This window comes from Nyctereutes procyonoides, unplaced genomic scaffold, assembly GCF_905146905.1.
Source record: "Nyctereutes procyonoides isolate TBG_1078 unplaced genomic scaffold, NYPRO_anot_genome, whole genome shotgun sequence".
Lineage (NCBI taxonomy): Eukaryota > Metazoa > Chordata > Mammalia > Carnivora > Canidae > Nyctereutes > Nyctereutes procyonoides.
Genome location: NW_026575146.1, coordinates 3,726,181 through 3,744,482, shown reverse-complemented (window position 1 = coordinate 3,744,482; position 18,302 = coordinate 3,726,181). Strand labels below are relative to the sequence as shown.

At 37.6% G+C, this 18,302-nt stretch overlaps 1 protein-coding gene across 2 annotated transcripts in view; it reads right to left on the bottom strand.

Annotated features, from left to right (window-relative positions):
- GRM1 (glutamate metabotropic receptor 1) overlaps nt 1–18,302 on the bottom strand; it is a 396,243-nt gene that overhangs the window by 60,575 nt on the left and 317,366 nt on the right. For both annotated transcript variants that reach the window (XM_055310985.1, XM_055310986.1), the window contains exon 4: nt 4,188–4,434. In XM_055310985.1, the coding sequence (XP_055166960.1) occupies nt 4,188–4,434 (247 nt within the window). The remainder of the gene's footprint in view (nt 1–4,187; nt 4,435–18,302) is intronic.

Here is an 18,302-nt window from a genome sequence, read left to right as displayed (position 1 = left end):
TAGTAAAAAAATATAATAGAACGAAGATAGAATCATCCTACATCCTAATGCCTACCAATATTTAGTTCCTCATGTTTCTTCTGATTTACCAAAATGAGTATTTCACTCTTTAGTCTCTGTATATCATCTATATCTGCTAAAGGATGTACTCCTCTTGTACTTTCCTCTGCTTATTCTCCCCTCAAATAATCCTGTGTTGCTGAGTTGATTACCATCTCCTTCAAATCATTATTCACTAAGTTATTCTTTGAACAAGTCATGATTCTTGAGAACATTAATTTCTTAACTTGACTGCTTTCATTCTAATGTCCTTTTTCACATTCAGTTGTCATTTTCATCATGCTGGATTAAAAGAAGTGAGTTTTACCAAGTCTGGAACTATTTTAGGTGCTAATAAAGCAAGAAATCTGAGAAACACAGCTTTAATTAACAAGGATGTTGGGGATTTAACATCTTGAGCACTGACATTTAAACTGGTCTCTTCCCTGATTAGGACAACCATTTCTGAATCTAAATAATCGGTGTCAGTTATTCCAGTAATTTCAAATGCTGCAATGCTACACTATGGCAAAATCTACATTAGAAATCCTCACTGCAGCCGGAGTGTGCTCTGGAGGGCCAGACCTCATCAATTTTCAATGTGGGCAATGGAGAACATTCTCCAATGCGATGAAAAGAGCACAGGACTTGAACACTAGAATGTATAAGCTAGAATCTCTTTTCTAACATTGCAACAGTAGATTATACTACCTAGGGATGTTATAAAACTCTTAAAGGTTCACAGAGTTCTTGTGGGGATTTATTAACATAAGGCAGGTAAAACGCTATTTCACAATTGGCACAAATGCATATGTAAGGCAATATCACTATATCATTCATATTTGAATTACTATGAATGCCCTAAAATACTCTGGTTGTTTTCATCACCATAAGAAAACTGGAGAACGTCTTTGTACTTGCAAAGCTGTCTCTCTCCCAGTCATTGGAAATTCTCTGGCATTCTTCAATATTCTCTCCATGTTGCTATTTACTCCAAGTAAACTATAACTCATGTGGCAGTGTCCCAAAAATGTCTGCCTGATTCCCACTTACTGGCTCTGCAAAATGGGATTCTTTTTGGTGCAGTACCTGTGCAGTTCTCACCTAGAACATAAGAGGCATGGCCTCTTCTTCTTGGTGCCTGACCCTGAAGAAAGACAGTGATTAACAGGCATTCCTCTTCCTCACCTCCCAACCCCCAAAACCCCTACCTAATCCATTTTGCAATCCCTTCTCTCAAACCAGAAACCTGATTCAGACTGAGTCCTCCTCAGCTCAGTACTCCAGGAAGCTATTGTCAACCTTAGTTGGCATTTAAGACCTATTGGTTAGATCTGACTTAGTTCTTTATCTGGACAATTAATATTCTTTGTGGGCTTTTCCGTCTGTTCTTAATGTGTCTGCCACAAACAGGGTAGCTAGTGGGCTTCTCCAAATCCACATTCTGGCAATTTATCTAAGGGGAAAGGGGACTTCTAGGAGAGGAAAGGATGCATTTTTTTTCCAGGAGAGCAGTACCTACTGGATGAGAAGAGAAAATGGCATGCCTGGAGCACATTATTCATCTCTTTGCTGTTCTGACTTTTGGCTAATAGATAAAGGTCCTCATTCTTCTTGTTATGGAGCCATACCAGCATGCTCTTCAGAGTAGCTCTCTGAGGGATAGCCAAGTGGGTATTAACTGTGGGCCGGTGGCTCCTACTCATCTTGCTGAGCAGTGGTGCTAATCTACACCTCCAATATTTTTCCAGTTCGAACTCATTATAGTTATAGAACCTGTTGTAAATGTTTAGTGAATAATTTCCTTTAATTTTTATGCTTTACCCCATATTGTTATTGACTCTCCATACATACTTTCAGTGAAGACTCTGGTGCAGTGATAGCTTTATGGTAGCTTTTCCCCGTAAGTCAGTTTCCTAAGATGTATTTCAACTTCCTTGTTTGCTCTTCAACAGGAGAAATCAGTTCACACTTTATTAGCATTTTAGAAACTGAAAAATCTGTAATATTTTGGCATGAAAACACATTTTCAAAAAGTTCCAAAAGCCAGAGGACACAAATACTGAAAGATACCAAGGGAAAAAACTGAGATACTAAACAGAGGCCTTCCCCTGTGCTGTGTGTGTTAATGAACACTGCTCTTTTCTCTTGACCCCAGAGTCCCTCCTCAGCATGTTGGCATTTATTTGGAATATCCTCATGCTGTAAATTACAATTTTATAGCATCCTCTCGATGCACTCAGTTTATGTTGCATGATGATTAACTAAAATAATTACAAGAGGGACCAAAAGCACGAATGGGGGTATGAGAGGGTATAGAAGCAGAGGGAGGTGTCTGAAACAGAAACTGAACACAGATTAAACTGACCAGTTTCAAGCATGAGGAAATGATCCTTGAAAAGGAACCCAGGGGAAAGCTCACTATTTGAACATGTAATTACACATGGAGGAAAAACAAGCTAAAACTGTGTGCCAATAATTTGGATAACTTACAGATAAAGAGAGCAGGAGAAAGCTCATATGTATGGCATGTCTAAAATGCATCTGATCCTGTACTAGGCACACTGTGTATGTCATCTTATAGAATCATGAAGGAAGGTTCCCATTCCAAATCTGACAAGGTATGGAGCCTAGTTTCCAGTGGAATCCAGGATTGCAACCATAGGCTTAAAGGAGAGAGTGTCCATGTTCTGAATCTCAGGTCCATTTGCTCCTTCTGATACTATTTCCTAGGGTGCCAGGCACCCAGGAACTTTCCACATTCCCCAGCCCTGACTCCTTCCATCCACCCCACTCATATGTTGATCTTAATCTCCTCCTACCTAACTAGAAGCCTGGAAGGAATCTGATAAATTCATCATTGTAATTGCTAACAATTACTTATGTCACTTCTCCTTGCTAGGGCTATTGGATTTTCACAGGGAGGATCCATGTAGGCTCCACAAGGCACTGTCTGCACATAGAACTTAAAACTTACATGAAAGGAAGAGGTATGTTGAGAATTACTGAGGGTCAGATAGTCTCTTTCAGTACCTCTGAAATGACATTAAGAAGGCTGCCAGCATCTTTGCCTAATTTTAGGATTAACTAAAAGGCAGCGTGTTGTGGCAAAAAGATTATAAGCCTCAGATTCAGACTGCACTGCCTCTACCAGTTACTCTCTGCATGAATTTAGGTGAGTTTCTTAGTTTTGCTGACACTCAGTTTATCATCTGTAAAAGAGGATAATGATATGCCGATAGCAATGAGGATTAAATGATTTGATGTTCCATTTTAACACAACATATGCTTTCCTAAAACTTAATTCTGTAAAATCATATACTGAAAGATAACAGGGCTTATGAGAGGAAAAAAAGAAAAACAAGATTGTGGGATACTGTATAGCAGCCAAGCCGAGGGCCTTTTTCTTTCTTGCAGTAGACTTTGATCTTATCCCATGATTCTGATTATCCCTTGCCTAGACAAATTCATATGAACAAATAAAACTGCTCTTTAAACTGACATCATTCTCTACCAATCACATGTGAGCTAACTGATATTATAAAAGCAGCTGTTGCAGAACAGACTATATACAAAATGACTTGGCGAAAATACATGTATATCAGTCAGGTTTAATTTTTCTTTGCTTCTTGATTAACTCTCTGGAATACCAGAAAGAAAATTCTTTTCTTTTTTGTGTTAAGAGACGTGTTAGTAGGAACATAAGTTGGCCTAAAGGAAGCAGATACACAAGTAGGACTTGGTTCTCTTCATATATTAAGCTCTTATTAAAATATTACACAACCAGCATGGTATTGGGACTAATCCATCAGAAAGATGCTGGTCTGGTGCTGGCACTGCCAGGGAGGGGCCCACTACTCAGGTATAATCTCTTCAGTTTCTTGGGCTTGTAGGAAGTCCCATGCATTCTGAGGAAAGGGCCAGGGTAATAAATAGCTGGTGGGGAGGTGGCACTGGAAAAAAACAGGATTGTGGGTGTTTACCAACAAGTTTTCAACGTTTTATAACATAATTTCCATCTAAGATTTGACCTGTCTATCCTTATGACACCTAGAAATCATGACACCAAATGGACCCAAGTTGCCATCTGTCTAGCTCAGGGAGGGTCACAAGGTTATTCGAACCCATTACAGAAAAGACTGCTTTACCTTCCAGGAGCATCCCCTTTCTCATCAAACCACACCTCCTCTCCAGACACACCGATGAACGTGGACTTGATGAGGAAGTCCAGGAGTTTGCTGCCGTCAATGGGCTTCATAGCATCACAGAGGCCCACGTGGCCTGGGCAGAGGGCGTGGTGCATGTTCTGCAGCCCGTGAGCCATGGCATAGATAGCATTGATGACAAACCCCATCTTACTGTCCTGAACATAGTTTTCTTCTAAGCTTTCATTACCTGCAACATAAAACAGACTGCTACCAAGGTTGCAATAATGAGGTCTAGGATTATATGTTCAATTCTTAGATGCTTTTCAGGGGTCTCACTGGAGACCCAAGGAAGGAAAAACCAAGTTCACTTGTTCAAGCCTCATGCATGTGACTAGTTCTAACTCTATCTGCAAATAGTTTATTCAATTTTATTTTCTGAATTCAATAATGGTTTTATAACATATGAAGTAAACTCCATAGAGGTGAAAATAAAGAACTTTCAAATATTGCAAGGAAGTCCTTAAGGAGCAGTAAAAATAACTCATTCCCTCTTGGCTCACAGACACTTATATTAAAACTCTCCCTCTATCACAGTACTGAAAAAATGTTTTTTATATCCTCTATGACAATTCACAATCTATAATAACTCAGTTTGTGTGTTACCTAAACCCTGATATTTTCTCTTGATGATTCCACTTATTTTTCCATCTCTAGGGCCACAAAAACCCAGATTAAGAAGAACTAGGTAAGGACACCTGGGTAGCTCCACGGTTGGGCATCTACCTTAGGCTCAGAATGTTCTCCTGGGTCAGGGGATCGAGTCCCACAGTGGACTCCCTGGGAAGATGCTGCTTCTCCATTTTTCTACGTTTCTGCCTCTCTCTGTGTGTCTCTCATGAATAAATATTTTTTTTTTAAAAAAAAAGAAGAACGAGGTAGTATGAATCTCTCCTTATATATGGTTGAAACTATAGAAATATTTGAATCAGATTTGCTGATTATTAGAAACTCAGGTAAATTGTTTCTTTTTTTTAAAAAAAAGATTTTCTTTATTTATTCATGAGACACACACACACACACACACACACACAGAGGCAGAGACACAGGCAGAGGGAGAAGTAGGCTCCATGCAGGGAGCCCGATGTGTGACTTGATCCCAGGTCTCCAGGATCATGACCTGAGCCAAAGGCTGAAGCTCAACCACTGAGCCACCCAGGCACCCTGGTAAATTGTTTCTTGATGGAAAAGTCATACATCACATTTAATTTTAGACTTTAACCTTTACCCATGAATTTCAAAAACCCTGCAATCATTTCTACCTATGTCACAGTGATCAAAAGTTCCCCAACTGCCCAGCAAGTATCACAAGAATAGTATAAAGTTAGATATGAGCTCCATACAGAAGTTTCAACTTAAGGACTTAGGTATAGATGAGAAATTCAGGAACCAATTGGATATGTTGAAAAAAGATAATAGGTTTATAAAACAAAATAGATTTGGAACACATCACTGGCATAATTCAGAGATTTTGTACTTAGTTCCAGAAATCTGCTTCTCTCTACAGCGGACTTTCCCTCCCCTTTCCCCTTATCCCCACCCTAGACTAATAGTGAGGGATCTATTCCACTTATGCTTCAAGCGCTAGAAGCTGGGAAAGGCCATGAGTTCAGCCATTGATGGGGTTGAGAATAGCACGAAGCTCCTTGTTCCCCCAGCCAGCTGACCTCTTTCTTCCACCCTAGGTAGATCACTGGACACTGAGGTTCCTACCAGAGAGTAGCAGAGAAGTGAGAGAAGATTGAAGTGTTTGGAAGATATAAGATGATAAACAGCTTTGACTTTGATGTTAAGCTTGAGAAATAAGACATTGCTAAAAAGTTATTTCTTCTAAATATCTATTTATTTATTTGAGAGAGAGAGAGAGAGAGAGAGAGAGAGAGAGAGAGAATGAGTGGGAGGGGCAGAAGGAGAGGGAGAGAGAATCCCAAGCAGACTCCAAGCTGAGTATGGAGCCTGACACCCCTGATGCGGGGTTTAATATCATGACCCTGAGATCAGGACCTGAGCCAAAACCAAGAGTCTGATGTATAGCTGACTATGCCACCCACATGCTGCTAACAAGTTATTTTTTAAAACTTAATTATTTAGATATAGTTGAAAATGTGACAAAAATACTTGTAGCTACCCTAAAGTGAGATACAAAATACCAAGGACAGATTGAAGACGGGAAGAATTCCATCTCACCCTGTCTTCCACAATTGCTTACTAGGAAATTATTAAAAATGTGATTTACTCAAAGTAATATTTTCTCAATAGAAAGGAAGTAAAAAGTAAGACAGGCAGAGAATACACTTTAAAACCAAACCACACAGAGCAAGTATAGAAGTTTATAGAAAGCAGAAGCCAAACATCCCTGCAAAATTGTGAAGTCATTGAAATAGGGTAACTTGGTTTGTCACCAAGAACTCTTGGCTCTTAATGTTAGTTTCCTTTCTATCTCTTTTATATTTGAATATTAAAGAGATAAATGACTGTCATCTATCTGTTAAGTTTTAAAGAAGGCTTTAAAGACTGTTTGAAACCTCCAAGTGCTGGAACTAAATGTTAAAACTGCTAGAATGAAAGAAGTTACAAGGAATTAAAGAGAGGGGGAGAAAAAAAAACAGACAAAAATCGAGAGGCAAATAACCTTCAATGCAGCAGCCTCTTAAAGGGTTCTAGTCAATACAAAACCACCTGTTTCAAGTTAAAGAACCCAGGAGCAAACTGTGAGAAAATAGGAGAATAAATACCTAGTGTTCTTCATGAAAAATTCTCTGTTGGGGCAAGCCTTAACAACCACTGAGTTTCTTGTTTTTGTTTGGTAACTGCTATTAAAGATGTATTATGTATTTTCAAAATTATGTTGATGTCCCCAGTACAAACTTTTTAAGCTAGGATTGTCTGGTGGGTATGTTATTTATAAGCATTGAGACTGTAATTGCTCTTGGATTTCTCAAGGATCAATATTTTCCTTTTGATTCTTATTTAGGGCAGTCATATAACTTATTGACCAAACTGGGCCACTTTTGAGAGTGAAATAATAATGATTCTGGAAGCACAGGTGTAAACCAGACAAACTGGTTAAGTGGTGACGTTTCTTGAGCCACACCAGCCTCTAAGTGTATCTTTTACTGAAGTTATGATGTTATTCTTATATGTATATAAAAATACATGCATTTTTGTATATGTACAATAAACAATTAGTAGACTAGATTATTCTTGCCAATTTTAACTAATTTTAGATTAGATAACAGTAGGTAAATGTTAATGGGAAGTATACACATTAACACTAGCTACTATTTTTGGATTGTTTATACATTGTTCAAATAATGAGCTCATGATAATCCTGCCAAATAGACATTAATCTCCCCATTTACAATTGAGGAAGGAGCAGTGGTATCCCAAATGCAATCCTGATCCTTATTTTTTTCTGTTACACTCAGGGGCGGTGTGGGTACAGATATAGAAATCTACAGATGCAGAACTTTTTTGGTGGTTGAGGAGAGGGCATCCTGCTGTGTACCAGGATCATCATCAAGCTTGTTTAGGCCTTCTCCCTAGGATCCTTCCAGATGTGCACAGCTGTCTCTCTGAGTAAAAGTACTGACACCCAGTCTTTTAAGAGCAAGCTATGACAAAGAAACTCATCCTGTCAGTATTCATTATACAGGCAGCCAGGAAGCTAGGCACATGTTTGCAGGAAATATTTGTAATTCACACGCCTTTCCAAAATAAACACAGTTTGTGTGTTTGTGTAAATGTGAAGCGAACACATGCACTTCTTTACCTTGCAAGCCCACTGGGTCTGCACATGAAGGGGGTGCCACCATCAACTACTACCCCAGCTCATTATGAGCTAGCATTTGGGAGGGTGCAACATAGAAAATCATCTGGCCTTTATGGGACCATTTTCTTTGCCATAGCAACTGTCTCAGATAATGTTGCAAGGATCTGTCCTGAATAAACAGAATATGTTAGAGGTTTCCCTGTACCCCCCATATCCTATATTTTCATGACCAGTGAATAGAGAATCCAATAATAATATTGTCACTTGGTGGGAAGGTGTAAACACTGGGGTTCCCTGGGATTTAGTTCCCTTTCATAATACTAATGGCAGGATTTTTAGTGAGAAGGGGATTTTATGATTCAGTTTTCTGTGGTGTGTTAACTGTTATAGACCACTAGGGTATCATTAAATCATTACCTTTCCTAATACACTAAATAGAATCAAATAATTGTAGTTGACTGTGTTTATTTACCTTCAAAAGAATACCTGCTTAACTACCTCAGAGTGGATTGTAAAAATAGCTACCTTGATTCTAAGCAGTAATCTTGCTCTTATTGCTACAACACAATAAGGGCTACAAGTTGTTGCTTGAGTGAGGCAGCACGCATGGTCTTCACAGGGGGGAAGGAGGGAGCACTGACTGCATACCCTCTGAAAACAGGATCTTCATGGCAGTAGGGGGAAGGGTTGGAGGTTCTATCTGCTTCCAGTTAGGATGTCTATTCTGTAGAATGGTATAGCATAAAGAACTCTGGATGAGGCACACGAACACCTGGGACCCAGATGCAGACGCAGTGCTGCTACAATACGTCGGTACATTTCCAGCATGCCATGGAACTTACATAAAAGTCTAGACCTCCTTGGGTCTCAGTTTCCTAATTTAAAAAAAATACAAGTGTATCAGCTTATCTTTCTAAAGATCTCTTCCCCCTCTAAAGTTTCTATGCTTTGCTTTTCCAATTCTACATTTACTGCTACATGGCAAAGCCATTCACATAGTTTATCGTTTTACTCTTTACACAATATGTGATAGCTTCTATGATCACTCTTTTACAACATGTGAAGACTAAAATTAAGTCACAAATGGGGACTTCTTTCCCTTTAATTAATACTTCATTCCCTTCTTTTCTTTCAGTTAAATGCTTCTATTAAAGAGACTCCCTATTAACTAGCACTTCAGGCCTCCTGACTTACCTAATGGTAAGAGATGAGTGATTCATTTTAAGAAGAAACTGGAAAAAGAAAAAAAGAAAAAAAAAACAAAAAGAAGAAACTGGGCATGCTCAACTCTGCCCTTTGCTTTCACATTTGGAAACAATCATCTGACAGTACTCAAAGGTTCTGGCTGGTTCTGAGGCTTTGGGTAGATGTGGGCTGTTGTGTAGCCCTGCCAGTAGGCTAGACAGGTTAATCTCTCTAGTTCTAGGATCAAGTACTGAAAAGTCTATCTTGGCCATATATCTAATCTATGTCCTTAATCCAGTGTGGTTTCTTTCAGTTAGTTTTTTGGTTGTTTTTAACTTTAAAAAAAATGGGGGGGGGGTTATTGGCTAGCTTAGTCAGTGGAACACTCAACTCTTGATCTCAGGGTCATAGGTTTGAGCCCCATGTTGGGTGTGGAGATTACTTAAAAATAAAATCTTAAAAAAATTAACTGAGGTATAACTCATATATGGTAAAGTGCAGAAATCTTTCTTGTACAGATCAATAAATGTTTATAAAAGTTCATAACCATGTAACTTATGTCAAGTTCCTAATTTAGAGCATGTCCAGAATGCTTTTCTTTATTTAGAGCTTCCTAAATCCATTCCAGCAATGTTTTGTAGTTCTTCAGTGGGCAGAATATACGTATTTGATTTTTATTATGCTGCAACAATTGGCATATTTGAAAAAAATGTTATTTGTTGCTAGTATATAGAAACACTCTTGATAGTTGTATTTTAGCCTTGCATCCTACAAGCTTGCTAAATTAATTTATTAATTCCAATTTTCAATAAATTCTTTTGAATTTTCTATATATAAAATCACATTACTAACACAACATCTGTTTGACTCCTGGGTCTACTTCTTAGTTGCATAAAATTTGGGAAGGAAGTACATTGTCTGTCCTACTGAAATCCCAGGGGTCCTAAACTTAGGGTCACGTAGCTAATAAGTATAGAGGCAGTGGCCTCCAGTCCCCTTGGCAGGGACCAAGTGGCACTATGCATGCAAGTATCCAAGCGCTGGAGAACTCCCCTAACAGAAAAGACATTTGTAAGCAAAAACAATCAGTTTGATATTTATTTTTTCTGAGTTTATAATAATAATTGTCTCAGTTTGAATGCTGAAAGTGAAAGGATAAAGAATAGAAATTGAGAGAATGTTGGAGTGCAAAAGAGTACTTTGGTTGATGACTGTTCTATTTCTTAGAGCAACCCCACCACTATGCATAAATCTAGTTGCCTTTTCAAATTTAGACCCTCAGTATTAACTTCAAACTAAAAAGAAACAAAACAAGCATTCTTCTATCTCATCATAAAATAAGGAAGTATTTTGGGAAATAGTGATAAACATAACTATCCCAGAGAAAATATTCTTCTGATTTCTTGGCATTTATAACTCGGCACAGCCTCTCTATCTGAAAGCATTATATACTCAGTATATCATTTGATACACTCTAAATTCAGATCAAAATAGAAAGGGCTGTATTATTTTATATTGTTAAGAAAATAAAATTCATATTCCTCTAACTGACCTAAATATCAGATTGATTGAAGAAAGATTAATCAGATCATTTTAAAAATAATGACCTCAAAGGATGAAAGTGCCTTCAGTTTTTCTTGAAGATCTAGACTGTTAAATTTTCTTTCTGCTTTTCCAGGGAGAATTTGTGATGAAATTCACAACTGCTTAGCCTTTCTCTGTTCACACCACAGAAAAATATGATCCCTCCATTATTTTCTGTTCAGTTTATTAAAATGTAAATTAACTCCTATGTAGGATAGAAGAAAGGAAGGTTCATTTAACCGAGCATATGTTATTATCACTGTTATTATTAGCTGATTTTCTATTGCTTAAACCCACCTGGGTTTAACATATGTGAGCAGTACATTTTTCTAAATTCACCATCACAATCTTTTGTTAAGAGAGAAATCCCCCACTTATATGACACGTGAACAGCAGACTCTCTGCAAATTGATGATAATATATGGTAAGCCTCAATTCCTTGAAAATACAATTGCACTTTAGGTAATTCGTTAAAAAATTATGGTGTGTGTGAAAAACAAATGAGAACAATTGCTGCTGTGTTTAAATGATGCTGAGAATCCAGTCAGTAACAGTACATTGAATTAGAGGGATAGTTCAAAGAAAACAAGGGCAGCTTGCTATGTGCCTTTGCCTTTATTATTGATCCAGCACAAAATGCTGTCATGAAGTTATAAACCACTCCCCCTGGGTAACTAATCTTTGAGGGTTTGCAGTAAGCATTTGGCAGGTAATCATAGAGATAAAGTATGTTACAGAGAGCTGGCTGCTTTAACCACAGAGAGAAGTTAAAGTGTTGCTAAAATTCATCAGGCACCAACTCTTTTCTCAACAACCTGCGGGGTCAGATTCCTTGCTTACTCCTCCGGGTCTCTATCAAACTCTAAGAAGGCGTATCTATGCTCACAGCACCACTTCTACTTATTTATGGATGATAGGAAACATGCTTCCTTCTACATATGTAAGAGAGTTCTATGATTCAATGCTATTATGATCTATTTTGAGTTCCTGTCAATAGTTTATCCTTTTTAATGTACCTCCAGTTTTATGTTGCAGTGTTTGGACTGAGCTAATTAGAGTGGATTTTGCAGAAATATAATAGCTATTTGTAAATATTCTACTGATCTCTGAGCTATTTAATTAGGACTTAATATAGCATTGTCTGGTAGGCAATATAGAGTCTTATTTATTACAAAAACAATACCATAGAATTATATGGCATTGGCATTTTATGTACTTTCATAATTGACTTCTTATTAATACGGTAAGTATCTATAACTTGACAAAATACAATGCATAAGAAACATACTTTGGTACATATTAAACAATTTCATATCCTTCAGCCTTTTCCCTGGAATTCATATGTCAAGTAGATAAGTTGGAAGCCTGGAATAGAAGCCTATCAAATTCTAAACAGACTTTGGGATTTAAATATAGGTCATAAGGTTTATTAGCTTGCCTGTACCACCTAAGAATGAGATCTACTATGGATTTTAATTTATGGTTCATCTTCCTAGGTCACTATTAGTTGGTATTTTATGTTGATATTTTAAGTAGACAACAGTCCGTGTAGATCACAATACTATCTGTACCAATGTTGCAACTGTTGGGATTTCTTGAGTGGCATATTCCTTTTTATGCAGTTTCTTCCAATAACATCTCTTGAAAGAATCAAATTTGGTATTCCTAAGGCCCCAATAAGAACTCATGGCTAGTGAGACTTTAGTCAATATGTGTCGCAGAAATTGAAAGAGTGGTTTTTAAGATTAATGTTGTCAAGCATATACAGGAAAAGAATTCTTAGCAGAATCTGTTGATAAACAAATACAGGGTGCAGACTTTATTTAAATCTGCTTGGATGTCAACTGCTCTGCTCAGATTATAAAGGGCATATTTAAAGAAACAAGAATGCCAAATATAGATTCTATAAGAAGGACCTCTTTGAGAAGTTAGAGGGCTGATCTGAATCTATTAAAATTATATTCAGAAATGGAATACAAGCAATATAGCCTAGTTGGCCAAATTGTTTCCCATAGAGTGTGGGTTAACAATTCTGAAATAGCTGTACATGCACCAAGGTTGAACAAATAAATCAATGCATGGCAGATGGTAGAAGCCAAGTTTATCATAGTTGGAATGGAAAGTTACAGATAAGCAAAGGGGGAAACTGGAATAAGCCATGTGGTACTGGAATCAAGCTGAAGGCATTAGCATGAATTTAAGTTTAGCTTAATATATTGATAAGTTTATGTAGAAATAATTATATATAGTATTATATTTATATAATATATATATTTAGATGTGGACTGGTATATAAATATTTCTCAATTCAGTGGACTGAAGCTACAATACCCAAAAGCAATAAGCACACCCAGTGCCCAGGTCTTGGTTTCTAAAACCATTTTCTAATAAAAGAATCAAGACTCTTGGAGAAATAAACAATTGTAGGGCTGGGGCAGAAAATGTACAAGATGAGCCTAGAGCATCCTGCAATGCCAGAAACTAAGGAAGTGCTAAAAACAAAAACAAACAAAACAAAACAAAACAAAACCAAGATAAATGTCAAAAGGACACTAGAGTCAGCTGAAAGACTACCCAAAGGTCTTTCCCAAAGCTGAACAATTTAAGCAACAAAATAAGCAATATAGTATTGAATTATACCCCAAAGTATAAAATCTACTCACAAGTCCATGTTCATATACATAAATTATTAAATTTAAAAACATAAATGGAGAAGAGACAAATATAAACAGAAGAATTCCAAAAAATGTATGCCCTGCCCTTAAGAAGGTGAAGAATAATTCCCCATCCCATAAGTGGAATATACTTAATGACTTGCTTTCAAAGAGCACAGCATTAAAAGAGGTATTAAAAGAGAGACCTGGTAAATACTGTCTTAGGTAATCAACGTTACATCATCATTAATAAATTGATAGGGTACTCTCTTAATCTGTTGTGTTGAGAAGACACTTCATGTCTGTGGTCTTCCTCCCAAAACCCATAATCCCAGTCTGACCGTAAGAAATACATCAGCCAAACTCAACTTTAGGAATATTATTTTTAAAATTTTTTTAAGGTTTTATTTATTTATTCATGATAGACACACAGAGAGAAAGAGAGAGAGAGGCAGAGACACAGGCAGAGGGAGAAGCAGGCTCCATGCAGGGATCCTGACGCGGGACTTGATCCCGGGACTCCAGGATCATACCCTGGGCCAAAGGCAGGTGCTAAACCTCTGAACCACCCAGGGATCCCCAACTTCAGGAATATTAAATAAAATATCTGACCAGAACTCCTGGAAACTGTTAAGGTCATCAGAAACAAAGGAAGTTCAAGAATTGTCAGAACAGAGAGAAGTCTAAGGAGACAATAGACCTGCCCTACGACCCAGCAATTGCACTGTTAGGGATTTACCCCGAAGATTCAGATGCAATGAAACGCCGGGGCACCTGCACCCCGATGTTTCTAGCAGCCATGTCCACAATAGCCAAACTGTGGAAGGAGCCTCGGTGCCCATCGAAAGATGAATGGATAAAGAAGATGTGGTTTATGTATACAATGGAATATTACTCAGCCATTAGAAACAACAAATACCCACCATTTGCTTCAACGTGGATGGAACTGGAGGGTATTATGCTGAGTGAAGTAAGTCAATCGGAGAAGGACAAACAGTGTATGTTCTCACTCATTTGGGGAATATGAATAATAGTGAAGGGGAATATAAGGGAAGGGAGAAGAAATGTGTGGGAGATATCAGAAAGGGACACAGAACATAAAGACTTCTAACTCTGGGAAATGAACTAGGGGTGGTGGAAGGGGAGGAGGGCGGGGGGTGGGGGTGAATGGGTGACGGGCACGGAGGGGGACACTTGACGGGATGAGCACTGGGTGTTATTCTGTATGTTGGTAAATTGAACACCAATAAAAATTAATTTATAAAAAAAAAAGAAATGAATATAATGTGATACATTGGGTGGGATCTTGGAACACAAAAAAGGAGAACTGATAAAATATGAAAAAAAAATATGGTGTGCAGTTAATAATAATGTACCAATATTGGTGCATTAATTTTGACAGATGTAACATAGCAATATGAATTGTTCACAATAGGAGAAACTTGAGTGCAGAGAATATAAGAACTCCCTGATAAAAATCTGCAACTTTTCCTTAAAATTTTTCTAAAATACAAGCTTTGTTTTAAAAATCTGCAAGAATTCCATCAAACCTGACCCAGCATCATATACAGAGATAACATGATCAAATGTGATAGGAATTTAATGTGATAGAAATTTAACCAGGTGCTTTCTATGTGATAGGAATTTAATCAAATGCTTTACACATATTATCTTATTCACCTCACCATGACTTATGAAATCAGTGATATTACTATATCCAGCTTATTTACAGAAAATCCAGGGAATAATGGGTTGAGTGACTTGTTCAAGATCACACAGCTGTATAGTGGTGGTGACTAGCCTGACACCTAGCTGGTATGACTCCAGAGTTCTCATTCTTAAGTATTATGTTGCTCTGTCTCTCACTTAGTTGTAATCCAAGAGTGATATTTTACTCAGCAGGTTCATAGAAAGATGTGGTGTTTGCCACCACATTAATAAATGTTTGTGTGTGCAAAATAAAATTCTCCCTTACTTGTAGATTATATAATCTATAAAGAGGACTTCCACATATTTCATCACATGGTGAGGTCACCATGATTTATTTCACATGGAACGTGTTGACATAGAGGCAGAATACTTTGCATGGCTCTTTCATATAGATGTTCCATTCATTACTCTATAGAGAAAATTTAAAAACAGACAAAAATTATTTGAAAAGAAACACACCACTAAGAATTAATATTCTAGATTCTATGACCTCAGATTGACCTAGCCTCAAGAAACTATTAACTGATTTCCTAAGATTTTATTTGAGTTCCCAGACTACTCAAGGGTCAATCCTTCTGGACACAATTGTCCATGAGCTTAGCTGGAAGTGTACCTTTCTGTTCTGGGGGAAATAACCACAGAGGTTAACTTAAGAATCTAATTAAACAAGAACCCTTGAGGCATATAGCCTTGGTTGGCAATAACAGTTTGGAAGTCACAGAATAAGAACAAACTTAGAGGAGGCTCTTAATGTCCCACAAGGAACTCTCTCAAGTAGCACCCACTGTGTGTGCCTGTAGTTAACCTAGACTGCTAACTTAGACTATTGGGGTCAGGTTTTTGCAAACTGACCTTGTTCAATCTCATCAAATCACACTCATCAAAAATGCATTTGAGGAACATATGGAATTTAGTATCACTGGGCCAATATTTCTGTTGACTGTGAGATTTTTTTGTTTTATGGGAATTTTGCTTTCTAGGATGCCAGGTGTTACACCATTTTTGGATAATGCTTCAATCATGGGATTCAGTTCTACTGAAGTAATTGGGCAACGTATCAAGATTTTTTCCTCATGGCTTCTAGTTATTCTTAGATGAGGGTACATGAGACAAACACAAATGTGGTCAAGATGATCTCTGTCTACACTTATTCCTTGTTCATTTTCATACCCAAAGGGGACTTTTTCTAGTGTAATAAAGCCAATTATTTTTCATTAGGACTTGGAATTTAGATGAGGTACATGTGCCTGACCACCCCTTAATGTAACTGATACTAAAAAACATATAAACAAGTATCCACCTCTAGAGAGAAGGGAGAACACAGAGGCCGTGACACCCACTAATCACTAAGGTTCAGAATTGAGATAGCAAATATAATGGACAGGGTTAGTCATAACCAAGGCTATATTGAAGGAATGAAGAATGGATACATGAAACTCATCATAAAGGTAGGAAAAGTCTAGGTTTATGTACTAGATTTATATCAAATCCTTTGTAATTTGAGGATAATCCTGATTTCAGGTTATAAAATTGAGTAATAGAACTTTTTCTTACCATGGGTATATGTGTGTATGTGTGCATGTGTGTATGCTTGTATATGCTCTGGGTTAAATAGATGCATGTGTGCTTTTAAAGTACTGTACTATTTTGAGGCCTGATATTCTGCAGCATTTTTCAGATGAACTTAACATACAAAGAAGCCTCCTTCTCATTAACGCAAGGCATGCTGAGTTGTCACAGTACTCTGAGTGAAGTTAGAAACATGGTATTAATCCCCCTCTGCTGATTTCCTTCATAACTAGGAACAAAAGGCAGCAGTAGACATGAATTCCACCCTTAACTAGGGATAAAAAAGCTAATTTAGAGGGGCATCTGGGTGGCTCAGTTGGTTAAGCACCAGACTCTTGATTTCAGTTCAAGTCATGATCTCAGGCTGGTGAAATTGAGCCCCACATCAGGCTCCACGCTGGGTATGGGGCCTGGTTAAGATTCTCTCTCTCCTCCCTCTCCCCCTCCCTGCTGGCATTCTCTCTTTCCCCCTCTCTCTTTCAAAAAAAAAAAAAAAAGCCAATGTAGAGATTGATGAAAAATGAGCACTGGAACCAAGGCTTATATATTCACCCTGTATATGCTCAGAAATATTTGGGAAAGATAACTCAGGGAAAAAAATTGATCAGTATGACACTGCCACATTGATCAAATATGACAGCTGCTTCTAGTGGTGAGGTCAACAGGAAACCCATTAAAAGAATCTTTTCTAAGAACATTTGGCATTGATTTTTCAGTTGTGCCCCCTGAAAGTTCACAGAACTATAAAGTGAAGGCAGCAATGATTTTGCTTTCCTTCATAACTGTTGAATCAGAATCACCAGGTACGTCTGCAACTGCTCATATAGAACAGCACAAAAATACAGTAGTGTATTTTTTTTCAAGTTATATTAGTCTAGGGGAAAAAGTTTGTTTTGTGTACCAAGGGATACTGTGGTTTATTGGTGAGTTTCCAGTGCCCCTGACTTCCTTGAATGTGATGGAGATACAAGTTTTAGAAGCCCAGATAAGCTTGTATGCAAAGAGTAAGAATAGCTGCAGGCCACTGTGCTGCCAGAAATCCACCACAACACATCCCCTATTTCTACTGCAATTGCAAAGCCATCATCATATTGTCAGAATAGACTCTAACTGCAATGGAAACACACCTTCCTTCTTTCCATCCAGCAATAAGAGCTATTTAGACAATTGTCTTCTATATTATCTCAAAGTTTCTCATAGTGAATGACTGACAGCTCAGGAGAAGGATCATGACCTAACTGAGGCTTGATTATTATTGATGGTGACTAGAGTACACTTGAGCACTTTCAAAAGGAAACCTAATGTGATGACTATAAGCTATTACTTGAGATTACTGAATATAAACTGTAATATAAATGAAGTGTCTATTTAATATATTAGTCAAATTAGGAGCTCTTAATGTCTGTAGAAATAAAATAAGCTGTGTATAAATGGAAAAACTGAGGGTTGGGAAGTTCAGGCAATTATTTCAGTCTGAAGTAGTAAGTGAGAAAGTTCTTCAAATCTCTAAAAAGATAGAACCATAATTCTGTTTCATTTTAAGCTTGTGAACTAAGTGTTGTTGGAAGAGAGCTGTTCAAGGCT